The sequence below is a fragment of the Cavia porcellus genome, unplaced genomic scaffold (assembly GCF_034190915.1).
Source record: "Cavia porcellus strain 051 isolate PalLab524CR breed Dunkin Hartley unplaced genomic scaffold, mCavPor4.1 scaffold_4, whole genome shotgun sequence".
In the NCBI taxonomy this organism is placed as follows: Eukaryota; Metazoa; Chordata; class Mammalia; order Rodentia; family Caviidae; genus Cavia; species Cavia porcellus.
The window spans coordinates 106,127,939-106,155,550 of NW_026947487.1; the positions used below are offsets into that span (position 1 = coordinate 106,127,939).

Here is a 27,612-nt window from a genome sequence, read left to right on the forward strand (position 1 = left end):
ATTTCCTTCAGAGAAGCACTGCAGATGCCCAGTATTACCTTCGCAGAGGCTTTGCAGATTTTTCTGGCTCTTTATTAAAAATACCAAGGGGATATGACAGACATTTTTTAAAAGAAATATCTAACATGCCTTGTCCATCGACTTATGAGGTTTACAACCCAGCACTTAAATGTCTCTGTTCCAAACTAGGTTACCAGTAATCATCACACTTATGAACCTGAGGATCTTTTTTTCTTGTTTTTGAGACAGTATCTCATTCATGGTGATCCTCCTTCCTCAGCCTCCTGAGTGCAGGGATTATAGGCATGAGTTACGACACCCAGCCCTTCTGTATGTTCTTAAGGGCAGTGTCCACTTTTAGACTCTTCTTCCCCCGACCCTGTCTTCCCAGACACCCCGTGATGCAGAAGGAAGGCACTCTGTCACACCCAGGCTCGTGAGCTCAGGGCAGCAGAGCACCCATGGCAGAAGTGGTAAGGGCTACACCCAACGGGACCTGGAGAACTGGGCCAGAACCATACCTGTATTCTGGGTGATCTGGCGCTTGGTTATCATCTGTTTGCATTTGGGATCCATCAGTTCACTGTTTTTATTTTGCTTCAAGCATTGCAACATGGTCTTAGAATCTGCTTCTGGGCAGAACCTCTGCAAATAAACAAGGCTCTATGAAATCAGTCATCCCTGTCCGGCAGTGAACCCACTCTCGATTCCTCTTCCATCTCTGAGAACTTATGAAAGCAGCGGCACGAAGGTTTCACTCATGTGAACAGCCACGTTCCCTCGCTGCACGCACGCTCTTGTAGGCTTCTCACTTTCTCTCCACAGCCTGCACAGCATTGACCCCAGCCATGGCTATGTTACAGTGCATGCTATCTCTTGAGCTTTACTGTTTTGGGATTTTTAATTAATTAATTACTTAATTAATTTTGGGGGGTCTTTTTGAGACAAGGTCTTATTATGCAGTTCGGGTAGGCCTTGGGCTCACTTTATAGGCCAGTGTGGTCTTGAACTTGCAGTGATCCTCCTGGCTCAGCCTCCCCTAGTGTAGGATTACAGGAGTGCGCCACCACATACGGCTGAACTTTACCGCTGAGTATGAATATGACACTGCACCCAGTGTCCACCCAGCCTTTAAACCACTATCTACTCAGCCCCCATGGAAAACATGTAGGAGCTTCCCACCAACCAATGCGAGCAGGGATTTGGAGTAAGACCATTTCTGTTTGCTTAAGACAGATCTTGCTGGCCTTGAATTCATGATCGTCCTGCTGAAGCCTCCCAAGTGCTGGGATTACAGACGTGTACCACCATCCCCAGAATAAACTGTATTTTTATTTGTTTAATCTAAGGTCTTCAGTGTCACAGTGTCTGATAAACTCTAGTTGGGACACTTCAGCATCAAGCTTCTCTTCCTAAAGCATGTGTGATTATAATCTATTCATTTCTTACTGTAAAACTCTGTGGATTATAGACTTTTATAAAACCTTACAATGCTCTCTCAAACCAGAGCCTGGCATTTCCACATTTTCAGAACTCAACTGTACTAGGCCTAGGTAAAGAGACTCACACTTTTTGAGAGGATGTTTGAAATAAGGTTTTCTATGTATCTTATAGGCTGACCCCACTCTTGATCTTCCTGCCTCAGCGTCCTGAATGCTAGGATTATAGCATATGCCACCACAGTGGTTTGAGACTTCTATTTGTGATGTTCAAAATTATCTATAAAATTTGTTAATAAAGCCAGGAGTGGGGTGCACATGCCTGTAATCTCAGCACTCAAGAGACCAAGGCAGGAGAATCACTGGGAGTTCGAGATCAGCCTGAGTTACAAAGTGAGCTCAAGGCCAGCCTGAACAGCATAGCGAGACCCTGTCCATAAAGACAAAATAAATAAATAAAGCATTTGTTAGTAGAAAAGGACAGCTGGGCATGGTAGCACAGGCCTGCAATTCCAGCACTGGCCCAGGGCAGAAGCACTGTTGTGAGTTTAAGGCAAACCTGGACTAAATAGTGAGTTCAAGGCCTATCTGAAATAGACAAAAGTTTTTTACTGGTCTCAAAAAAATAAAAAGAAAGCTGAAATAAACAGTTGGAGTCTTTAGATTTCTTTCTGTGTATATGTGGACAGATTAAGGAACTCTTGATATTATGGAATATTGAGTATAAGAATAATTAAAGCAAACAAATTGCAGAACCGAAAAATCTTAGTTGGGTATGGTGACACATGTCTGTAATCCCAGCACTTGGGAGGCTGAGGCAGGAGGACTGCTGCGAGTTCCCGGCCTGCGAGAGCTACATAGTTGAAGGCCAGTGTGAATTACACAGTGAGACCCTGTCTCTAAAACAAGAACAAACAAAACAAAACCCATCTTGTGGAGTGTGGGAGATGGTCTGATCAGGACACTGGGTGGTGGCTTTATCGGTACACCTAGGCTTAACCATGGTGATCATCTTGCTGCAGCCTCAAAACCAGTCATGTATTTACTTAGGACTCAGTTCTGGTTTTCCAATTCTAGGCAGCCTGCATCACTGGGAGGGTGTGGACAGATGGCCGGCTTCATGCCGAGTTTCTGATTCAGGCGATCTGAGGCGGGCCCCAGGAACTCACAAGCTGCTGCGAGAGGCAGACGCTGCCGGCCTGGGAGCCCCAGCTTTAAAAGGTCACTGTGTAAAGAGGTTTATGCTGCGCCTGGCCCTTACCTTTATCATCTGCTTGCAGACTCGCATGAGTGTGTAGTCTAGTTCCGGGTCCATCATCTCTGTCTCCTGCAGCTTGAATACCTTCTGGTGACAGCGGTTACTCAGTTGCTTCTTGTTTTCTTTCAAACACTCAATAATCTATGACACACAGAGTTACAGTCAGTGTGGGGTGTGAGTTCTTAATGCATGCCCCCATCGTTCTACACAAACACCTCCGTTCTAGTTCCCAGGCAGTGAGAATCAGGACTTCCTCAGCTCTTACAGAATTACAGCCTTAGGGCCAGTGCCAAACCATGCAGCATGAAAGTCTAGTCCAACTAGCAAACTGCAAAATGGGATAAAAGGGAAGGGGAATCACTCTGATTTCCTGGATCCTTCGGCCTTCTAGGACCACTGGTCAAGATTCCCCTGGGACGCACACAAGGACCAACTCTGACTCAACAGGAGGCTCAAAACAGCAGGTTCAACCCAACTCACCACACACCACACGGGAAGGCACGCGCAGACACTGTGTGTGCGTCAGATCCAGCCCTTGGCCCTGACAAGTACAACCCCCCTGGACAAGCTACACTAACTGGGACAGAAAGGGCGAGTGATGCTGTAAAGGCAAAAGCCTCATGGGACAGATTTCGAGCTAAGTATATATCCTGAAATCTTTGCTTTTCCACACCAAACATTAGCCAAAATACAAACATAAAGAAGGAAAGCGGAGGGGAAGCTGCAGCGCCCAGAGCACAGCACAAAGCCAGGAACCTGCTCTCACACCCTCAAGGCACAACCAGGAATCGGCACCTAGCAAAGGCACACTGTTATCTTACAGAAGGTGACACGTAAAATAAATCAAGAACTTGCAACTGAGGGAAAAGGTATCAGAGCAAGCAAAATAGTAATTCAAAAATATCTCTAATAGCCTCAGAAAAGAACAGAAAGAAATGGTACTAAGAATCAATAATGAGTAGTTATACAAAGTAATAAAGATTAGAAGGCATGAAAGAAAAAATTAAACACAGATGGAGACAGACTCAGATGCTCCCATTCTTTACAGGAATTCTGAGGGAAGGAAAGATGCAGTCTTGTGTGTGCGCGCGCTCACGTGCGCGGTGGCACTGGGGATTGAACCCAGGGTCTTGCACCAGACAGCAAATGCTTGATCACTGAGCTAAACTCAAGTCCCTCCTTTTTTTTTTGAGACAGGTTTTTGCTACACAGTTCTGGCAGGACTTACTTGAACTCACTATGTCGTTCAGGCTGGCCTTAAACTCATGGTGATCCTCCTGCCTCAACTGAAGTGCTAAGATTTGAGGCATATGTAACCAAAACCAGCCCATGCTGGTTTTTTTTTTTTTTAATTGGGACAGAGTTTTATTAAATTGCCCATGGTGTCCTTGAACTTGTGATCTTCCTGCCTCAGTTCCCTTTGTAGCTGGGCTTACAAGCATGTACCACCACACCCAGCTGTAAAGAAAATTTGAAAAACTGACCAAGTCTATCCTAGAACTAAAAGAAATGAATTCTCAGGTCAAAAGAGCCAACCTGGATAAAGAAAACAAAAAACTGTACCTAGCTGTATTTCACCGAAGTCAGCAATAAAAACAGAATGAGCTGGGCACGGTCACACAGCCTGTGACACAGCAGCTCAGAAGGCTGAGGCAGGCGAATTATCAAGTTCCAGCCCAGTACAAGCAATTTATGAGACCTTGTCTCAAAATAAAACATGAAAAGAGGTGGGGACACAGATCAGTAGTACAGCACTTTCCTAGAATAGATTTAATCCTTATTACCACAAAAACTCAAACCAAACCAAACCCTACAAAATACAAATTTATCAGAAACAGATTGCCTCACATTTTGCAGCACCAATGATGGATACAAGATAATGCAAGAATTATCTCAGAGGCTAAAACACCATAGCACTGTCTTTAACGAAGAGGTAGTGAGAAAACATTTTTAAAAAAATCACTACTTTGAAGCCAGACATGGTGGTGCATGCCTATAACTCCAGTACTTAGGAGGCTGAGACAGGAAGACCAATGGAAGTTCAAGGCCAGCCTGAACTGTATAGCCAGACCCTAGCTCAAAAAAAAAAAAGTCCATCCCCAGTACTGGAGAAAAAAAAAACAAATTTCCTAGATGATCCGCGGGCTCTAATTAAAAACTTTTGTGTGCCAGCTGGGTGCAGCTGTCTGTAATCTCAACTACTCCAGGGGTTCAGGTAGGCGGACCCCAGTTTCAAGACCTATCTCAAAATAAAAAGGGCTGGGGGTGTCGCTGGTAGTTATCTGGTGCAGTGGGATAACCCTGGAGTCCTGGAAAGCTATCGAGAGGAGAAGGCACTTGAAAGATCACTAGGAATTCTGAAGGCAGACATGGTGGGCTGGGATCAAGTCACTGGAAGAGGAGAATGAAAAGGAGACAGGGAAGCACGGGGAGGAACTCCAGGGAGACCAGCCAGAAGGGCCCGAGGCTCCTGATGGCGAGTTTTGTATTACGACACTTCCACACCACCTCTGCAACTGAAAGTGTGCAGTCACCTGAGCGTTGCCGTACTGCACAGTGGAACAGTGGTTCTTGATGTCGCTCTTGCAGGCTTCATAGAGATCCGGCTCCAGACGGATGTCTTCTGTCTGCACAAAAGGCAGCAAAGGACAAGTGGGCTTACTTCAAGGTGGAGACGGCAAATGTCCCGCAGACCTATGTGCTGACTGCCACATCTCCTGCACGTACCAGGAGAGCTGGGATTTATTCCCAGTCCTCCCAAATATCAACACGGCCAGGAGCCTCTTCTGCAAAATGAAATACTGTGCCCACCCTGAAATGCCATGGCTGTTCCTGACAGGACTAGAGAGAGATAAAGGTAGCATTACGTAAAAGCCACTTCTCAAAGTTAAAAGCTCTACGTCAGGAGGGGTCCATGCTTAGTTTACTGTTTTACCACAGTCATCATTCAATCATGGTGACTTCTGGGACATGCATGGTGTTTGGTCTCCATTACTAGTTTTGCTCAGAGTGAAATGGACAGTATGATCCACAGCACAAAACATGGTAGAATTATTTGTAGCACAGTTTGGGCTTGACCTCACAGGAAAAGTCAACAGCCTCCTGTCTGGTGCACTCCGTGGAGGCGTCTGCAGACCCATCTGCCTGGGGAAGCCTGGCTCCTTAGGCCTCGGGGTGCCCCTGGGGATGGCTGCCAGTTAGGGGATGGGCACGGAGCTCAAGCTGCCACAGAAAAACTGAAGGGAAGTACTTTATTTCATGGCAAGGGAGGGTTCTCTCTTCTCTCCTTTTCTTGCTGGAGACAAACAGTAAAGTAGGTGGCTCAGCTGTCGCAGGCAGCCATTATGCAACCATGAGGGAAACCAGCCTTGGGGTGGACACCAATACTACCAGAGTAGAGGGGAAGACCCTCAATACTTGATGATATGTTCATCCAATGACTGCATCATATACTTACTTCCAGGGGTGTGTGATTTTTAAAAAAATTTTTTTTAAAACCTAGTTCAGGGCTGATCTAAACTACACAGCAAGACCGTTTCAAAAAACCAAAAGGAAAAGAGAAGGATCTCACTATGTAATCCAGAGTGGCCTTATACTCACTATGTATACTTAATGCAATCCTCCTGCCTCAGCCTCCCAAGTACTGGGATTACAGGCTTGTACCAACACAACAGCATATATGTCTTATTCAAAATCAAAACAGTGAAAAAAGAAGGTAATTGGTAAATTTCACGTGGTAAAATTTTACGTGTGTGATTCTGTGTCTCATCCATCAAAACAGCAGCTAGTCTCCCAGCTGGCCCCACCCCACCCCGGCCCCTCGGGGTTCCAGGCACCATTACCATTTCCAGCTCCTCCACGCGCAGCTGCTTGCGGCACTTCAGGGACACCCGGTGCTCCTTGGCTTCCTGCAGGGTGTCGTTGCGCACAGTGGTGCTCAGGCAGATCACCACGTCCACCCTGCCAAGCAAAGAAGGTGTGAGACTGGCCGGCGCTGTGCTGGAGCAGGGGCGCTGCCAGGACTCGGAGGACACCATCTCCATCAGCTTTCGGCATCTTCCCTGAAGTCTCTCTCTCTTCAAGGGGCTAAAAGCAGTGCTTTGACAGTTTCATTGAACAGTCACCCCACAGCCATGAGCAGTGACACTGACAATTTAGATGTGGCAGAAAAAAGCCATACAGTGTCTGCTAAGGGAAAAGGTGCAGGTTCTGGACATAAAGCAAAACTACATGCAGAAATTCCTAAAACATACCAGAACGTGCTCGCGGTAAAATAGTGAAAGGCAGGCAGAATAGGAAGCGATGGCATGCATGTAACTATTATATTATATAGCACACTGTTTTCACTGGTCTACCAGATTTCATTCTGAGACCGGGTCTTGTAAGTCCTCAGCTGTGGGGGCTACCATTCCCAGATATTTTACTATTCTTATTCCTCTCCTCTCCTATTGCGTCTCCTTTATAAATTAAATTCTGTAAGAGGTCTACAGGTACAGGAAAAACCCGTACACATAGGGTCTGGGATGATCTGTGGCCTTGGCCCTCTGCCGGGGGCTGTGGAGCATGTCTTGAGGATAAAGGGCCCCACAGCAAGTCAGGGAAGGCAGCAGCCGCAATGCCCCTGATGGCAGACTCAATGTGCCTGAGGACAGCTCGAACCTGCTTGTTAAAACACATGCCCTGCTCGCCTCGGGGACTGTACCTTTGACACAGTGTGGAACTCAATCCTGACCGATTTAGAAACCTGGGGAAAACAGGAGTTTGGTTTCTGAGGGGAAATGTGCCTTCTCAAAAAGCTGCAGGGAAGCACCAGAGCATCTGTGCTGTCAGGCTCCTCTGTCTCTTCATCAAGATCCAATTCTGCAGCGCGTCAAGGTTCTGCTTGCTCGCTATGTATCTAATTCAGTGTGAGAAGAGAATGGGACGAGGCTGGGAGGAAGCCAGTCACCTCGCACTTACACTGCACTTGCTTCTGTAAGTACACAGCCTTCCTCGCGATGAAGACCTGGGAGGCAGTGGCCTCACGACCAAAGGTGACATGTGGAGGCACTCACACAGGATAAAAGGAAAGAAGCAAAACAGATTAGTTAAAAGTTACGTACTTCTTCTTTATGTTGGGACAAAGTTTCAACACATCCTCCTTGCAGGCCATTTTGAACTTGTAGGAGAACCGAAAATCCTTCATCTGCACCTAAAAGAGGAGGAGAAGGGAATCAGAAGCTCTGTGATGAGCTGAAGTCAGCAGTGGGCGTGAGGCAGGCCCAGAGCCCTCCAGCCATGCGCTGCTCCCCCGAGTGCGCTCCAGACCGTGTGTGGTGCACGCACTTTGCCGGCTCCTGCAGCGCTCTGTTCCTATGAAGAACTTTTTCTCCTTCGCCCTCCAGCCTGCCTCAGCTGTCTTCCCCTTGAATTCCCAAGACTGTGCAGTCATTTTATATTCTGGCATTGGAATCCAGATGCCATGGGGCATCACGCTCACTCATCCTGGGGAATGCAGGCTGGCTGCGCATCCCAAGAAGTCCATTACCTTCAGACAGATCTCAGTTCCTTGAAGGAAATGCATGCTACTCTGAAATACCTTTTATTCTCCTCTCCAGTCCTAAGATGTACTGAGCTACATCCCAACTCTTTTTATTTTTTGCTTTAAGACAGGGTCTCATGAAGCTACCCAAGCTGGGCTCCTACTTAGGATCCTCCTATTTCAGTCTCCCAGGAGGCTAGGATTACAGGTGCGTGCCACCATGCAGGGTTGGAACACTTCTTTTATCACACTTCTTTCATTACACTTGGTCTAACCTAGTTTTTTTTCATTTTTTGCAGTGCTGGGATCAAACCCAGGGGCCTCACACACACTAAGTGCTTTCCTACCAAACGACATTGTTGGTCCTTTGTGTATTGAGATAAGGTGGCCTCAAACTTGTGAATCTTTTGCCTCAGTCTCCCAAGCAGCCAGGATTACAGGCACGTACCATGGTGCCATCGGTCTAAGTTTCTTATTCAAATGCTGAATCTGAGTTGTATGATTTAAAAGAAAGAAGTTTGGCACAGGAAATCAACAGGCAGGTGTCACTGACCAGCTGGAAGTGGGTGACTCCAATGGCACACTTCTCGTTCATGTCCTTCTGGTGCTTGTTCTGAATCAGACACTCCATCAGATCCCCAGAGTCTATCTGGTTGTCTGCCACATCCTGAGGAAGATAGCGAACACTTAAACTGCACTTGTAACAATTAATGATGACACCTGTACCTCAGACCATGAAAAAAAGGAACATGACAGATTCTGGAAGCAATCACAAAAATGACATGTTATAAATTATTCCCAATAAACCTGAGAAACCAGGAAAGTTAAAAATTCACTGGACTAAAGTTTACACAGCAAATTTTGCTACAGGAGGCAAGCATCTGTACTATAAGGGATTTTACGGACTGATGCCAACAGCTGGCTTGTTTTTTTTGGCATCAGAGATTGAACTCACAACCTTGTGCTTGCAGGCAGGCGCTGTGCCACTGAGCAAAATCCCTGGCACCAATAAGCTGGTTTTTTGGTCCTATCTACCATGGTCTCCTGTGGTGAGAACCTAATTGTGTCCACAGTATGTTTCACCTCCACACTGAAGGCAGTTCACTGGGTGACACACAGACTCATCCGAGGTAGAAAGGAGACAACTGGATGCAGTATCACCATGGATAATGCCTAGGAAGCAACCCTGCCAGATTACTGGGAGCTTCTCTGCTGTGTCTTTCTTCTAAAGGGCATCTCAAGCACAGCTGCTACCCACATCTCTGCTCGCCTACAAAGGCTAATTGAGCAAACTCTCTCAGCACAGTGATCCTTGTCTCTCCATCCTGTAACAATTCCAACTTGTACTTATCAAGGCTAACTATCACAGTTTGGGGAAATGAGGCTGCAGACAGAGACGATCCACGATCCAACACCCTTGGGGTCAGAGTCCCATTGAAATCTAACCCTGCTCCTCTGGGCATTACTTACGTGGCAAAAGTTCTGAATGATGGGCTCACAGGCTCTCATGAGCAAGGCTTCTATTTGAATATCCTGTAAAAGATTAAATACACGGATCATTTTGCTTTCAAAGAGTGGGGAGTTCAGAGGTAGCAGTTTCTTTTCAATCAGCAGCATGGATGAGCAAATAGTCTAATAAGTACATTCAAAAGCTCCTCTAGTTTTTAAGTTAGATGGTCCCAGAATATGTAGCAATAATATCAGAGCATGAAAGGGCTGTGGCATTTTTGGGAAGCACTAAATAATTCAAACTGAAAACAGTGGCAACTGACATCTCTTTTGTTACAAGTTTGTGACCAGGTTGTCAGCAGGTAGGGAGCACCCGCGTCAGGGGAGCACCATCTCTGTGCCTGTGGCAGAGTGGCTGGAATACACTGCTGCTCGAGGAGCCTTGCCCAGGAGACAGGGTCACACTGAACCCCAAGCACAGAGGGATGGGAGGGGAGAGGTCAGAAAACAAGAGGGGCAACAAACTTTTAAAAACTAGAAAGCAAATAACTAACAGAGAAATTAATTTTATATCCTGCCAATTTGGAGAAGTCAAGCAGTACTACATGGTGTATGGTGGAAAATGTAGCAGTTCCTCATTTTTCTGATTCTCTCCCCACAAAATAATATTTTTAGCTGCCTCCTTGCCACAGTAATAGTCTATTTCTGAATAATGCCTATGTTTAGGAGGTTTTTAAACCTCATATTTTACATAGTAGTGGTTTTGAGAATGGAACGGGAAGAACCACGTGCTCCATCTTCCATATGTAACCAGCAGTCCTCACTATAGTAAACACGTGAACATTACACACAACTGAATTAGGAGGGCTAAGGACGAAGGCTGTGTGGGTCACTCCAGGACGTGACCCGGAGATTCAAGGTGCCGCAGTTATCCCATCTAGAGGGGAGGCGGGCCTAACCACTGTGATACCCTCCACAGTGAAGGAGGCTGAAAGGTTGAGTGGATGGAGTACTGTCCAGAGCAACAGGAAGGGTGGGGAGCCAGCTCGGGGAGAACGTGAGTAGGCTCCTTCTGCCTGGCAGAGATCCACACTCTTGAGAGTGAGGACACAGTGGAACAGAGCATGCAAGGCCAGGCTGCTGGGCCCTCTCCTCCCAGGAGCCGCACACCGTGTACCTCCGACTCCAGCTCAGTGAGGTTGCCCACTATGTCTCTGCACTCCACGGCCAAGTCATCCAGATGGTCTTGGAGGCACTCAAGCTCCTGCACATGGATAGGAAAGCAAGTGTAATTTAGGCCTCAGACTCCTGAGTGCTAGAATTATAGACATGTGCCACCACATTTAGCTTCTTTTAAAACTACCTTGCTGAACAGAACAGCTTTATTTGATTCTCCACACTCAGATTGTTGAGAAGATAATTATTTGATATAGCAGGGTGATAAAGAGGGCCAAGGGAATACAAATCCCACGGAAGGTCAAATCTGCAAGTTCAGTGACAGCCAAACCTCTAGTGGCCTCAAAGTCTAAAAACTGCACCAGGTCTTCTATATCACTTCATCAACACCCTGCCATCCCTTTTTTTGTTTGTTATGCTTTGGTTTTGTTTTTTTTGAGACACAGCCTTGCTATGTAGTTCAGGTTGGTCTTGAACTCACGGCAATCCTCCAGCCTCAGCCTTCCAAGTGCTGGGACCATAGCTGTGCACTACCATGGCCAGCCTGCCATTCCATTTTTAATCTGTACTTTGATAATTTTTACCTCTCATTTTAAATCTGTACTTTGATAATGACCATTGGCAGGCATGAGGTTATGGTGAGGTGTTTTTTTTTTTTTTTTTTTTTTTTTTTTTAAATTCCTGGTTTAAAAAAAAAAAAAAAAAACCACATAGATTACATTAAGAAGACTCTTTATGGACAAAACAGACAGGGACTGAGGGCCCAGAAAATAGGCACAGAGCTGAAAGTTTTTGCAAGTCAGAACTGAGATTCTAATCCAGCCCACAGCAAAAGGATTCTGTAAGGGCAATTGCAAAAACAAGTGGGCATATTAGGGTTTGGATATTTAAAGCTATTTTGTCTGAGTTGGGGGAACCTGCTGCCTTAATTCTACCACCATTCCTTTTTGAAGTTTAGAGGTTTGGATATAACATCAGCTCACTTTCTCAAAGAACATCAACAGCTGTTTACTCAGTTTACTGATGTTCTGCAAGGCACTCTGTTTAGAATTAGAATAGAAAGGGAGGAGCGAGGTTAGAGGAATTACACAACAGTCTGAATGGGGCAGGGCCTGGGAAACATCACACTTGAGAGAGTATAACAAGTAAATGGCTACGGGAAACATTTCAGTCACAGACCCGTCTCTCAGCTAGGCTTAGCTTCTTTCGGTGACAGGCTGCAACTCTAGGCATTTCCTCGAGGTTTACGGCACAGAGGGGCTGAAGCAAACCGTTTCCTGGGATTCTGAATGAATCACAACCTTGTTCCACTGGACTGAGGCAGCAGAAAGCCAGACCACAGGCATTTTCTAACAATAAGCCCAACAGAACAACTACAGCAGGCTTTCCAAGCAGACTGCTGAAAGAGAAATTCCTCCACCCAGCACACCTGGGCAAGCAGTCGTGTTGCTTCTGTAAAAGGTCCAGTTCCTCCTACGCATGTGACTGTTCAACACTTTCCTTCCAGAAGGAACACTGCCGTGGTACAAATAGAGCCTGGAAGCCCAAGTTCACCCCTTGTTCTAGTGCTAATATGGCTTTAAATGAGTAGCTAGCAATCCGTGTTCATTACCCTTCTTCACAATGAAAGACATGCTGACTTCCCAAGGAATATGCTGCTCTGCACATGTTCTTCCTGTCCCCCCAACCAAGCACCCTTCGCAGCACGCCCGTAATCCTCGGGAGCTACTCCTCTGAGCGTTCCTAAATGCACAGGGTTTGATAAATGGACAAATGCCTACTCCGGATTACACTTGACTTTTAGGGAAGGAATTCAACGTACTTCTTTGAGACTCAACTGGCCAGCTAAGTTTACTTCCATGTATCTTTTTTTATTTGTTCTGCTTTTTGAGACAGGGCTCCCTCTGCAGTCCAGGCTGGCCTCGCCCTCACGGTGATCTTCCACCTGAATGCTGAGATTTCAGGTGTGTAGTGCTTGCTGTTCTAGGGCATGCGCCCTCAGCATGCACACAAGTATATACGAATAAAGTCTGTATCTCACAAGGACTTAAGAGGGCTTGTAAGAAGCACGGGGGGAAAGAGAAAATGGCAACAGAAAATGAATTAAAAGTGAGTAAAAAAGAGGAAAGAAAAGGAAAATGTGTTAAGGAGAGTAGGATGAGGCCAGTAGTGAGCCTAGTACCAAGCTGCCATACGTTTTAGAAGCAGGCCCTATCTTTGGCTCTAAGTTTTCTAAGGAGCAACATAAAGAGGGAAAATAATTATAAAACATAATGATCATAATATAAAAGAGTTGCTACTTAAGAAAAATGTAACTATTCTTTCCGTTTTTTTTTTGAAACAGGGTCTCATTATGTATTTCAGACTGGCCATGGACTCACTACATAGGTAGCCCAGGTTCTCCCTGCACTCACAGCTATCCTCCTGCCTCAGCCTCCCAAGTGCTAGGATTAAAGCCATTTACTACCATGCCCAATACAATTATTCTTTTTTTAAATAAACATCTATTATAGGCAAAACAAAACTTACCCATACTATATAAAAGTGTCTATTCACATTTTTTTAAAGAGGAGAATACATTTATTGAGAAAAAGAAGGCTTCTGTCCAAGAGAGACAGAAAGGGTCCCCAGCAGGTTGCCCCTCTATTCACATTTGTACATTACCATTTTTAACAGCTTGACATAAACTCTACAATGTCTTACAACACATGAAACGATATTCAAGTTACTGGGCAATAACCACAAAAAACATACAGCAGAAGCCTCAAGTGAATTATTCTTGATATAAGACCAAAGAATACTTTCCTAAGCACTTCGTCTAGAGAGAACACTCAATATAACAAATCCCATCTGTGAAGCCGGCACTGAGATGCACTTCAATGTGTGCCCCACATAAAACGCTGCTGCTGCTAGCATGAAGCGAGCGGGCTGCCTGCCACCTACCTGCCCGGTCTCTGTTTTCTCACTGCACCACTTCCCCAGATCTATGAGGCACTTATCCTGGAGGGCGGGGTCCAGCTTCACATCCATAGCGCGCTGGTGCAGGATCCTCTGGACTTCGGCTCTGCATTCCCGAGAGAGCTGGGCAGAAAACAATGGCAAAAGGGTTTAAAGGTCACAAAGCAAATACATGGAGCCTCCACACAGAGCAAAGCTGTTGTCAGGGAACTAACAAACAACCCTGCAGTTTACAGTGGTGCTTTAGCTCACGAACTTCTTTCCATGATTTTGGTCCCAAATCAAATTGGACAAGAACCGAATTAAATTTCCCCATAAGGTCAACATTAAACCTAACCACCGAATTGGATTCAGTTCTCATCCAATTTCGTTTGCAACTAGACTCATGGAAAGAATTAAGTTCATGAACCAAGGCACTAAAGTAATTTTGCAAATTTTATACCACAATCACTTCTAGAATAAGAATTAAATGTTCCAGAACTCTGCTGAAGTCCCTATCTCTAGGACTGCAATTCTTATATTGGCATTTTCTGATACACTATAAAAAACGATATGCTTTTCTGAGAATATCCTGAGGAAAGTGAACTGGATTTGTGCAGATTAGCTTAGAGTTTCTGTTTAGCAAAGTTAACTTGCAACTCTGTGCACATGGATACGTTAGAGCCAGTGCAGGTCACAGTACACACAGCTTAGGGAGCACAGAGCTCAAGCTGCTGCAGGAGCCCCCATCACTACTGGTCAGGACCAGACTCTTCTAGACGTATGCGGGATGCACAGAGCAAGAAAAGCTGACATTTTTTGGAAAGGCCATAAGAAATCTGTCACTGCAGTCTCAGTTTCTATTCTGGAACAGTCCGCATGCCAGGTGTAGAGGACAGACCTGACACCTTAGTGGGTGGGAGGCTTCCTATGAAGTCATAGAAGGTTTTGAAACCTGACAGTGACTTGCACAACATTGTGAATGTACCAAATACCACAGAAGTTTTCTCTTTAAAATGGATAATTTTAGGTTATGAGAATGTCACCTAAATTTTTTTTAACTCCCACCTCACCTGGGCCTCTGTACTGAGCTACATTCTCAGCCTTTTTTTTTTTGAGACAGGGTCTCACTAAGCTGGCCAAGATGGGCTGGGGTTACAGGTGTATGTGACCATGTGTGGCCTAACACTTTTTTTTTTTTTAAAGCTAATGCAAGCTGGATGTGGTGCAGCTGAAGACAGGAGGATCATTGTGAGTGTGAGGCCAGCCTAAAGCCTGTCTCAGAGAGACAAAAACAATTAATGCAATTAGGGCTGGTGGCACATACCTTTAACATGAACCCTCTGGGTGTCTGAGGTAGGAGAATCACCATGTTCAAGATCAGCCTGGGTAACTTAGTAAGACTGTGTCTTACAACAAAAAATAAGAAAAGGTCCAGGGATGTAGTTCAGTGCAAAAGCCCTGAGTTCAATCCCTAGTACCACACATACACATCAAAAAAATGAATGAATAAATAAACAAAGACTTCATTCCTTCCTTCATTCATGAGAAGAAATGCCCTACTGTTGTGACTAGCCAGATGCCAGAAACAGAAGCCCCCAGGGTAAATAATGGACTCCTTATAGGAAGAAAATGTAACAAAGCCCCAATGCCTTTGCATAGAATAAAAACTGGCATAGGTGCGCAGCAACATTTTGCTACTTGAGTTTCCTCTTTCTGAATCCTAGCCCTCAGCCTTTGGACTGAGCCCAGAGGGGTCGAGCTGCTTTCTGCACAAACACCGTTGTGCCTTGTCATAGGGTCTCTCTGAAAGCGAGGGCAAGCAGCGAGGCAGGGGGACGCCACAAGGCAGCTGATGCTGCTGGGGAGTCAAGCACACGCTAACATCGCACCCGAAGGTAGCAACCAGGACAGACAAAAGCCCAGATTCTGGTGCACAGAAGCCCCTGCTCCAGCAAGAGTAATGCCAGACAGAGCTGCCGCTTCCGTGCAGATGTGTGGGCCCTGCTGTCATGGGGAGACAGCTAAAGAACCATTTGGATCCTTGCTACAAACTTCTAGTTGATCTTTAAAGCTAAATAAAGACAGCAAAATTTAATTGTACATTGGCACTCTGATTTCAGTAATTTAAAAACCCTGGAAATGTCCCTCCCTCTACTCACCTTGCTAAAAACACAATCGGATGGGCAGAAGCTGGTGAAACACCTGCAGTACAGTCCCCTCCCCGCCAAACACACTACACAAGTTTGCTGGGATGACAGAAACCAGGACACCACAGAGCAACTGACTGAGAAACAAATGAAAGAAGCCAGCTTTGCGGGCGTACCCTTCGACCCTGCTCCTCCGTGCGGTAGGCGTGTCTATACAGACAGGAGAACACGGCGCCAGGGGGCATGAGCTCGCTGGTCTCATTCCAACCGTGGGTGTGGCACAGCCGTGAAGCATCTCCCTGGCACTTGCGGTACAACACCGGGTCCAGCCTGTAGAGTGGAAAGAGAGCTGCTATCTCCTGTGCCTCTCCTTCTCCCACATGCTCAGGGCTTTGTGTAACTCACTGATCATCACCCCTAGCGCAGTGGAGCCGGCAGAGGAACAAAGGTATCTTCCTGAATGCTGATCTTATTGGACACACAGCGGCCAATCTTTAGAAGTTTGTTGACTTTCACACAAAAGACCCACGTTCTACCTTCATGTTATCTTGGCTACATAAATGACCTAACACTACATTAAGGTAGTACTCACATGGTTGGGCTGAAAGAGAAAACTAGGGTTCACCGCTTCTTACTAACTACTTGTTTTTTTTAAACTCACGGTCTTGCCACATATTTAAGGCTGGCCTTGAGCTCACTATGTAGCCCAGGTTGGTCCTCAATTTGTGGGAATCCTCCTGCCTCAGCTTCCCCAAGGTCTGGGGTCACAGGTGTGCACCACACCTGGCTACTGAGTACTTTTTCCTAAATATAAATGTGCCTAATATACTACATTCAACAAAATCAGAAAACAGCAAGATAAATGGAGCCTTCTCCTCAAGTCTTTCTCTATTAAAACCACTACTCTTCCTATCTCATAGAGTCAGGCAGTGAGTTTTTAGTTTCTTTGAATAAGTTTATCATATTATAAAATGGGACAGTTAAAAACGTTTTGGTCTTTTTGAGACAGGGGTCTCTCTGTGTAACTTAGGCTGGCCTTGGGCTCACTTTGTAGCACACGCTGGTCTCAAACTCTCAATGCTCTTCCTGCCTCGGCTTCCAGAGTGCTGGGATTACAGATGTGCACCACCACACCCTCCTTTGGGATGCTAACTTTGAAACTGGGGACAGTGGATGGTGATGAGCCTGCTTTTCTCCAAATTAGACTATGGGACGTTTAACTCTGTCCACGTTATATTATCAACTGCTGGAGACAGTTACTTAATGACAAGAAGGAGGATGGTATTTAGTAAGTAGACTAAAACTATGAAGGAATTTGGGGTGGGGTGGTCACTGGGGATCAAACCCAGGTTGTTCTCCCACTGATTTACATCCCCACCCCTTTCTATCTTTTAGGACAGGGTCTTGCTAAATTCCCTAGACAGATCTTGATCTTGCGATTCTCCTGACTCAGCCCCCCAAGTACTGAGAGTCTATGGGCATGCGCCACCTTGACACAAACTCTGAATTAACAAAGGAGAAAGCACAGGTTGTACTACTAAGGAGGCTCACTCAGGGAAGTCACTTCCCAGTTTCCTGTGGTCCTTTCCAAGGCTAACTTGAAGGAAAAATGCTAAAAACATGTCAAATCCTTGGGTAATCTTGTTCTACTGAAGCATGTGGGCAAAAATAGATGAAACAGCAGCAAAAGTTAATGACCACATTACAGTGGTTTAACCAGTAGGACCCCACAGTGACAGCCTGAGAGACAAAAGGAAACAAGACAATGGAAGAGGAATGCAGCCAGCAAGCCAGTGGGCCTGACTCCCTGGCCAACGCTCTGCCCGCCCATCTTCCTTTATTCCTTTACCCTCTCCCTTTTCTTTTTTCCTTCAGCACATGGCATTGAGCCCAGGGAGCCCCGAGCTACATCCCCCGTCCTTTACAAATTCTGAGCCAGGAATTGCTAGGTTGCCCAGGCTGCCCTCAAACCTTCAATCCTTCTGCCTCAGCCTTCCGAGAAGCTGCAATTACAGGCAAGCACCACACGCCCACTCTCCCTTTTCTTGCTAACAGGAAGAGAAAAGGGAATTCGAGAATCAAGTTGTCATTTACTAAGAACTTCTCAAGATAGAATAAATTCAATAATCTTAAATAGTTAAAAAAATAAAAGCAAATTCCCATTCCTAGTGCAAATCAATAAAGATATAAATGCACTATTATCTTCTTAGTCATATCTGAGGACATTCTGTTGTCCCACAGGAACCAGAGCTCTTTCTAGATAGACATTTATGGCATCAGAAACTTTACTTCTATTTTTTCTTTTCTTTCTTTCATTTATTTATTCACTTTTTGGTCTTTTTGAGACTGTTTCACTGGCTCTCCTAGAACCAGAAGATAACTCCTTACTCACTATTACAAAATATACAGGTCCAGGTAAACCTGTAGCTCAGTGCCAGGCTCTGCCTTCAGTTCCCATCACCAAAAGGCATCCCCCACCCCTCACAGCTGTGATACTGACTACACAGGAGGGCAGGTGAGGCAGTGCCTTATGCGGGCTTCGAAACACTCACTTCCAGTCCCGGGAGATGAAATACTGCAGCTCCAGGAGACGATGCTCACAGTCTTCCACCATCTTCTCCGTGTAAAGATGCTCCATCAGGCACGAGAGGATCCTGGCAGCAGGAGAGGTGGAATTACACAGAGAGGGAGAAAAGGAGGGAGGGGACGGGAGGAGAGGGGGAAAGGAGAGGCGTGTTCTGTTTACAGGTTCACAATACTCACTTTAATTAATATTGCCTGTAATTGGAAGAAAAAGCCCTTTAGCTATTTTCCCAGTTACACAGACTTCTAAGAATCACTTAAATTTACTGAATTTGACAATGATTATGCTTCTATCAAATCGGAGTCACTCCGCACACAAAATCTGTGCACAGCTGCTTTAACAGTGTATCACAGAAAGTTTCCAACACCCACAAAAGTGAAAAGGATATACTGGGTACCTCCCTGCGCATAGTTTTGTCAGCCTGTGGCCAAGATTTCTTTACCTCTAAGATCGTTGGCCAGAGTTTGAGATTTGAAGCAAATCTCAGACCCCGTATCATTTCGTTAGTAAACACTTTGTCATGTTTCTCTCAAATACGGGAACACAGTACTGCTGCCACATAACCAAGAAATTTTAAAATCCTTATTATACCAAGTGTGGTGGCATATGCCTGTAATCCCAGCACTTGAGAAGCTGAGGCAAGAGGAGCACTGTGAGTTGAGGACAGCCTGAGCTGCATAGTAAAACCCTATTCTCAAAAAGACCACAAAAAGGGGGGAAAAAGAACTTAATATCATGTATTAGCCTGCTCATTGTTTTTTTTTTTTTTTTTTTGGTCTTTTTCCTTTTTATTGGTACCAGGGATCGAACTCATGACTGCCTGCTTACAAGGCAGGCGCTTATGCCGCTGAGCTAAATCCCCAGCCCCCAGCCTGCTCATTTTTTAAATTTCCCAATTATCTTGTCTTTTTATATGCTTGTTCAAATCAAGACCCAGCAAAGATCTACATGCTGCATTTACTTGAAAAGTATCTCCAATCTGTTAAAAATCTGCAGCAGTTCCCTTTTTTCCCTTTCCCCCACGCTTTTTGGTCGATGCAGCTATTTTTATACTGGTGAATATGCTTGGTCTCCAGTGTGTTCTCCCCTCCATACACACAAAAGGGCTGAAGCAGGAACACGGCTCTGATTCACCGCACACAGGCACGGCAGGGGCTCACACAGCAGCATGATGACCGACCTGGGCCGCATTCCCTGACTGCTGGGTCCTGCCAGCTGCAGGCTATGAGGATTTTTATGGAATGGGAAAGCTGTTCTTTCTTGCAACCTGGTTTTGAGAACTATTTTTATATCATGTGGAATAAAAGTAATGCAAGAGAATCAAATGCTTATTGTAGCCTTTTTCAACTTCCCTAGATCCTGGATGCAAGTCCAGTCTTCATTTTGTCCATGACTACATCCTGCAGCTATTTTTCATTTCAATTACAAAAAACTGCTTTCCCATGACTAGTATAGCCAATATATACAATGCATTAACATACAAATAGGATGAAAAGTACAGAGTGTCAGTGTATGCACCCCTTTATCCTGAGTACCTCCCTCTCCCGTGTCCATCTACATTAGAGGAAGTTGTCTGTGACCTTATGAATAGGCTCACATGTGCCTATTCATATCAACATTCATGTCAACAAACACTATCACAGTGCTGGGTCTAGGTGTCTCCACCACATGGAGGAGACAGACGCAAATCAGAAATCTGAATTCTAATACTTGTTTTAGCAAAAGTTGGTATATCTTACTGCTCAAAAAAATTCCACTCACGATATTATAAATAAGCCACCCAAAAGCCACCTTGGGACAGTTCCCCGTGCTGCCAAGTAAAATACATGGATAATACCAGAAGGAAGGTAACCTACATTGGGTCTCCTGACCGGATGTGCTTGCAGGCTGTCTGTATTACAGATTCACAAGCTTCATTCAATGCACGGTCAATGCGGTAATCTGCACCTGGGTCCGTCTCCTGAATCAGTGTTTGAAGCTGGATTTTAAAAAATTAAGAAGAAAGTCAGGCAGCAGAAAAGCATTATCATCAGGTTTGCAGCCTGGCACATCACAACATCCTCTAACAAGGTTCACCACTGGCCAAACTCAGGAACATTTTGCCAACTCACATGCACTGGTGTCTCCATGTAGTTGCACGTTTCCAGGTGAGTCACTGTGGGGGTGGCTGATATACAGTTCTGAACTATGCCTGCACCCCTGAAAACAGCAGACCTTCACAATGCAACTTGCAGGCTCTCTCTGTCCTCTTATCTGTACACTTGTTAATCAGATAACTACATCTGACACCTGGGGGAAAGCCAGAATTCATTGGAGTAAAAGAAAGGACTTTTTAGGGTCAGGGATGTCACTCACTGGCCCAGCATAAGTAAGTGATAGAATATACCTCTGTGTTTAATCCCCAGGAGAGCAAAAAAGCAAAAACAGAAGTGTACTCTGCTTTATTAAAAGCAGAAGTACAAGATTTCATTGAACTTGCAGAAGCAGTTTGAAAATAGGAATACAGTGGACCCTTGACCAATGTGTTCTTGAGGCCTGCCTGTAATTTAAGTCGGTTGAAGGCTCAGGCTCCTCTCTCCACAGCAGATCTCAGTGTCCTTAGATAGACATTGGCCTAGGATTTCTCAATTAACCCCTTTCAGGAAAGGATGTTGCAGTGTTCCTTCCAGAACTCATTAAGGGCAAAGTCTGTATCTGAGACCATCTGGAAGCACAAGCAGCCAGCATTTGGGTCATAACTCAAGACTTTTGTTGTAAGCTCAAACTAAAATGCCAGCCATAACCCAAGCTGTTCATATGTCAGGCCAATCATAACTTGAGGGTCTGCTGAACTTTTAATTTCTTGTTTTAATATAGCCAACATGTGAATCACAGCTTTTGCATAGTAACTATATAGAAAAATGTTTGTCTAACAGATACACACATGGACACACACCCGTTTACTTTTTGTGGTACCTAGGATTGAAGCCAGAGGTGCTCTTCCACTGAGCTATCTCCCAGCCCTTTTTTATTTTTTTGAAACAGGGTCTCATTAAATTGTCCAAGTGTGACCCAAACTTGCAATATTTCTGCTTCAATCTCCCAAGTGCTTGGATTACAGGAATGCACCATTCCACTCAGTTGAGAATACAGTCTTTTTATTTTTTATTCTTGAGACAGGGTCTCATTATGTGGCTCAGAGTGGCCTTGAATTGCTTATGTAGCCCAAGCTGGCCTCCAGCTCACAGTGAGCCTCCTCCTGCCTTAACCTCCAAGTGGTGTGCCAATATGGCTGAGCAAAGTCTTGATCATCTATTTTGCTTGGCCCCTCCCCTGCCATGAATTAAGAAAAAGGAAAACAAGGCAGGTAAGCCGGGCCAAGTGGCACACGCCTACAATACCAGCACTTGGAAGGTTGAGGCAGGAGGATTTCTGCAAGTTTGAGGCCAATATGGATTACACAGTGAGATCCTGACCCAAAAAAAGAAAACCAAAAACAGGGGAGAAAAAAAGCGGGAAAAAAAGCACCTCAGTCTCTTGAGAAGGATTTGGGACTTGAGGCAAAGAGGAAAAAGTTTTAAATTAAAGGTCAGAAAATCCAAATTCTATTAATGGTTCCAGCTCTCTCCGGAATTAGTTTAAGAACACAGACAAGTTGTTGCTAAACCACAGATTACAAGAAACAATACTACATGAGAAATACTGGGTAAACGGCAAAGCATCTCACAGACAAAAGATCCTTATTACTACAGACGAGTGGCAGATGGTGTTTTGGGGAGGGAATCTTAAACATGAGAAAGAAAACTTGAGAACTGTAATACCTACTGGTTTGAGTTCCTTTTTTCCAAGCTAAGGGACTAGGGTCCTTTTTGTGTCACTGGCTCATGCTCTCCGGCAACTTTCTCTGATCTGCACATGTCTGACCTGCAATCCCCAAGGGGCACCTAGGAAGGTACTGACCTTTGCGTAGTGTCACAGACTGCACATCAAAGGAATGGAAGGAACAACCCGATTCTCTCTCTCTTTCTCTGTTTCTCTGTCTCTCTCTTTTTTGGGGACAAGAGTTTCACTATGCAGTTCAGGCTGCCCTGAACTCATTTTGTAGCCAAGCTAGCCTCAAAATTGCAGCAACTCTCCTGCCTCAGTCTCCTGAGCGCTGAAATTACAGGTATGCATCACCAACACCTGACTTACCAATTCAACAATCAGGAGGTATAGTTAGGATTCCTAGTGTTACGGGATACAAGTTCTCTATACTGATTCGTGGTAGCAACTTGAAGAAACTACAAGATGCTGTAGTTAGTTGGTAGGAGGACTATTTCATAAGCAAAATGATAATCAATGCAACTTATGACATTTGGTAACAAAGACCAAAATAGCTACATGTTCTCTGAGGACAGTTAAGAGGCAAAACAAGAGACTGGGTATCTTTGCAAGGACTGTGTCGGTTCCATCTCCACAGCTCAAAGGCCAGTGCTGGGGACTCATGCTGACAGCTCTGGATGGCTCCAAGTATCAACAGGAGAAAATACAGCCCAGCAGGCTATTCACTGCCACTCTGGAATTCAGTGACAAGAGTTGGCAAATACACAAAAAAGGTGAAATGCTACAAGATGTGCACCTATTTTAGCCCCTGATATACTCAGGAAGCCCTGGAAAAAGCTTTGGAGAAATGATTAGGCCATGAGACATATGGGCTGAACTCATCTGGCCATAACTGAAGAGAACTTACTAGGTCATGATTGTGATGAATTTAGAAGGTATATACTCAAATAATAATTACACTTGGAATGCGGATTTAGCTCAGCAGCACAAGCACCTCCCTGGCAAGCACGAGGTCATGAGTTCAAGCCCCAGTACCAAAAAAAAAAGATAATAAGCCTTATGCTTTCCAGTTTACTGTTTGTCAAGAGATCACTAAATCAAAAAAAAAAAATCACTAAATCAAAGCAGACGATTAGGTTGGACATGATGGCACACACCTGTACTATAGCACTTGGGGAGCTGAGGCAGAAGGATTGTTGGCAGTTCAGACCAGCCTGGGCTACAAAGTGAGCTCAAGGCCAGCCTGAACTACATGTAGTACAAGACCCTGTCTCAAAAACAAAAACCAAAATAACCTATTTAAAATAAACCATTTCAAAATATTCCTCAACTGGTTGAGGATTAATAATACACAAGACAACAGCTAAGGAGATTTTTCTCCCCTTTTTTGGTGTGAAAGGTGAAACCATGGGCCCCTAAGGAAGTGTCCTTCTCCCTAGCTGGTCTCAATGCAAGCAGAGCCACCCAGTTCACCATCCGAGAATGTCATCTAGGTCTGGAACGCACTTCCTTATGGGCACAAAGGGTGATGTGGGTGGTATGTATTTATCTTCCAGGCTGAGTCACTTGTTCTTTCAAGAAGCTAAATTTTAAAAAGCCCTGGGAGTGAACGCGATGCCTCAAAAGAAAGCCAAACCTGTCTACTTTCCTTTTTCTATATATTGTACTACAGGTGTAGGCTGAGTAAAAAGATGGGTTTATTCCTGACCTCCCTCCACAATATTTCTGAGCTGAATCAAGGAAGAAAGGCAAGCACAGCGCAGGCTGCATACTGACTCAGCCTTGGCCGGCAGCGCCTGTATATTTGCCCCCCCTGGAGGTTTCCCAGCCAGGACTGCTCACAAGGAGCAACACTGTGACAAACTCAAACCACACAGGTCACAGAAGCCTTTCAGCTGGGCGGGGTATTTTAGAAGAGGTTGCACTTCTCTGTTTTTCCCATCATGGTAAGTGTGCATGTGTATGTGTTTGTGTATAAAATTATGAACATTAGCTGGGCATGGTGACACACGCCTGTAGTCCCAGCACTCAGGAGGCTGAGGCAGGATTGCTGCGAGTTCCAGGCCAGCCTGGGCTACCTAATTCAAAGCCAGCCTGAACTGCATAGCAAGACCCTGTCTCAAAAAACACCAAACAACAACAAAAATTTACGAACACTGCAGTTTTCTCTTGTCAGGATAACTGAGTTCAAGGTCAGCCTGGGCTGCATAGTGAGTTCAAGGCCACAGTGAGTATATAGCAAGACTGTCTCAAAACACAAAAACCAACCAACCCAAAAAAGAAAACATCGTGCTTCTTTGACCCTTCAGGTCTTGGTGAACGTCAGTAATAAAAGAACTTGTGGACATTTTCATCCCATGTGGACTCTCTTCAGCCTCAATTCAATGAAACCAATTAAAACAGAAAATTCTCTTTTGGTGAAGGTCTTTTACTGACTTACCAGAACCTGGTTTGCCAGGTTCATAAATCCAATTTGATAAGTTATCCTTTCTTAAAACTCCAGCAAACAATGAATTTTTCTCTACCTAATTATAGTCCTTTTTACTGATTATGAGTGCAAACTTTTGATCTGTAGCAAATTCCACATTTTACTAACACATGCTCAAAGAAACAATACCCTACTTGGTCCTTAGTTCCTAATCTTCACCATGGTAATCAGACATGATTCAGAGAAAGGAAACTGGAATAGTTTCAGGGAGAAGCTGCTTAGCTGATAAAATGAGTCAATCTGGATGTGGCAGCCCATGCCTATAATCCCAGTGCTCTCGGAGGCTGAGGCAGGAGGACCCAGTTCAAGGCCGGACAGGACTACACAGTGAGTTCAAGAGCAGCTTGAGCTACAGAGTGAGACTCTGCTTCAAAAAACAGTGACAGTCAGAGTAGCAGCAGGACAGTTTCTTACCGCCTGCTGGCAGTTCATGCCAAGGTTCCCCTTCTCCCCTCGAACAACTTTCATCAGGCAGTGCAGGGTTCGCCCTTTCCGATGGAGTCCTGAACAGTGGCGTTCAATCTCCCCCCGACAGCTCAGGATGATCTCGGGGCTCAAGGAGAAGTCTTCCATCAGCATGCGCCGGTAATCTAGCATCTCCCCTTGGCACTCACTGCTCACTTGTCGCCCTGCGGTAGAGTGGAAGTCACACATTAGGAGGTGAGCATGAGGATAAAAGTATCCACTTCCGTCTGGAATGTTAACTTCTCACCTGAAAAGCTTAGCAGGTGGCAAAAGCCTTTACAGCATAAAGTGGGCTTAAACTCCAGACTCAGGTTTATCCTGCCAATGCTCTGCATTATATAGATTTTACACTCTTACTAAACTAATAATGCAAATGTTTTGCTATTACAAGTCTTGAGGGGGGTACTGGGGATTAAATCCAGGGTCTTGAGTAGGCTAGGCACACACTCAAACACTGAACTGCGTCCCCAGCCTGCTCAGAAGTCTTTTTTTCTTTCCCAAGACACGGTCTCACCATGTAGTTTAGGCTGGCCTCGAACTCACAGTGATTCTCCTGCCTCCCAAGTCTCCCAAGTGCTGGGATTACAGGTGTGCACCATCACATTTGGCCCAGAAGTCACCAGTTAGGACACTGGTGGTAAAAATGAATGCCTAAAAGAACAATCTCTACTGGCCTACTCGCACTTACATCCTATGGAAAAGACTACACTTCAAATGATCACTTTATGTCTCAGCTACCAGGAAAGCTTAAAGAGAGACTACATAAATAAGCAAAAATATAAAAATGGCTACCCAGTCAGTTAGTGATAGAGCCATAATGCAAAGGCAAGTCTCTCTGACCCAAAGCTGATGTGCGTAAACCATGTTACCTCACCTCTTTACAATGCTACATAATAGGCACTTTATTTTTTTCGGTACCGAGGATTGAACTCATGACCTCATGCTTGCCAGGCAAGCACTTCAACTACTGAGCTAAATCCCCAGCCCCCATAATATGCATTTTGAAAATTAAAAATACTCGGAAGAATAAATACAGGAGAGAACTGACATGTGAAGGTATGAAAAGCACGACAGCATGAATCCGGAAAGGAAAAGAGGAACGAAAGACAGGAAGCCTCACCTCTGTGCACAGCGGACTCCAGGCACATGAGCAGGTAGGACAGCCTGGCTTCCCGGGACCGGGGAAGGTTTTCCACGTTGCACCGGTATTTCTTCAGGTCACTCTTACAGGACTTGGCCAACGAGTAACTGACTTTATAATCCTGGGCAATCAGCTTCTGGCGGGTTGTCAGTGCTTCCCGACACTGAGGAAAGAGCGCAGGGAGACACCTGTAGACCATTCCCATGGCTCCCGTGTGTACTTCCGAGAGCGCAGTCAGCAACTGCAGCTGCTGCCAATACGCCTACCTGCAAGCTTGGTTACAACACAGCACGAGTGGGCAACCCATCCAGGACCTCTCCTGTGTCTCAGGAGCTATTCCTATGTCCTATTCCTAGTCTACATAAATTTTCCTACTTTTTATTTTTCAGGATCTTGCTATGTAGCCAAGGCTGGCCTTGAACTTACAGTGATCCTCCTACCTCAGCCTCAAGGGCTGAGATTACAGGCATGCACCACCACGCCCAGCAATTTCCCCACTCTTAACCACCAAAAAAAAAAAAAAAAAAAAGCGCAAGTGTGCTAAATTAGTATAGTGTAGGAAGAGGTGGGAGGACATGGATGAAGAACTCTGAAATTCTACAGTGAACTGCTGACTGATGCCACAAGAGCAGCTGTTCTGAACACACAAACATTCTGGGTAGCCTAATGCACTCGTGTAACACAAAGCAGCCTTTTTCTCTGTGACTGTATTCCTAATATAAACTGCACCAGAATAAAACTGACAAGGGGGATGGACACTGGAGATGCTCCATTTTATACTTAGGTCAGACCAACACATTTTGGCTTGCTACTTAAACTCTGAAAAAGTATTGCTTTTTCTTTCTTTTTTTTTTTTTGGTACCAGGGATTGAACTCACAACCTCTCACTTGCCAGGCAGGCACTTACACCACTGAGCTAAATCCCCAGACCAAAGTATTGCTTTTACTCAGTCATCTATATTTTGATATAGTCAATCTCTGCATCTGCAAAAATATTAAAAATATTTATGGGAAAGGAAGATGTGCTTGCACTAAGACAGATTTTTCTTCTTTGTCCTTAATCTCTAAATAGTACAGTATGGCAACTATTTAAACAATACTTCCATTGTATTAGGTTTTGTAAGTAATCTAGAGATGATTTAAAATACATGTGACATTCAGTGTACATAGGTTATATATAAATATTGTGCCTTTTTTTTT

The 27,612-nt window shown here is 44.9% G+C and overlaps 1 protein-coding gene across 1 annotated transcript in view; it reads right to left on the reverse strand.

Moving 5' to 3' along the window:
* Positions 1-27,612, reverse strand: part of Glg1 (golgi glycoprotein 1) — a 117,245-nt gene that overhangs the window by 13,943 nt on the left and 75,690 nt on the right. The window contains exons 7-20 of the mRNA XM_005004609.4: positions 26,392-26,575; positions 25,221-25,435; positions 20,371-20,492; positions 18,483-18,584; positions 16,107-16,260; positions 13,787-13,924; positions 10,845-10,931; positions 9,689-9,751; positions 8,772-8,885; positions 7,800-7,888; positions 6,540-6,657; positions 5,232-5,324; positions 2,701-2,838; positions 522-645 (exon numbers count right to left, since the gene is read on the reverse strand). Coding sequence (XP_005004666.1) covers positions 522-645; positions 2,701-2,838; positions 5,232-5,324; positions 6,540-6,657; positions 7,800-7,888; positions 8,772-8,885; positions 9,689-9,751; positions 10,845-10,931; positions 13,787-13,924; positions 16,107-16,260; positions 18,483-18,584; positions 20,371-20,492; positions 25,221-25,435; positions 26,392-26,575 — 1,741 coding nt within the window. The remainder of the gene's footprint in view (positions 1-521; positions 646-2,700; positions 2,839-5,231; positions 5,325-6,539; positions 6,658-7,799; positions 7,889-8,771; positions 8,886-9,688; positions 9,752-10,844; positions 10,932-13,786; positions 13,925-16,106; positions 16,261-18,482; positions 18,585-20,370; positions 20,493-25,220; positions 25,436-26,391; positions 26,576-27,612) is intronic.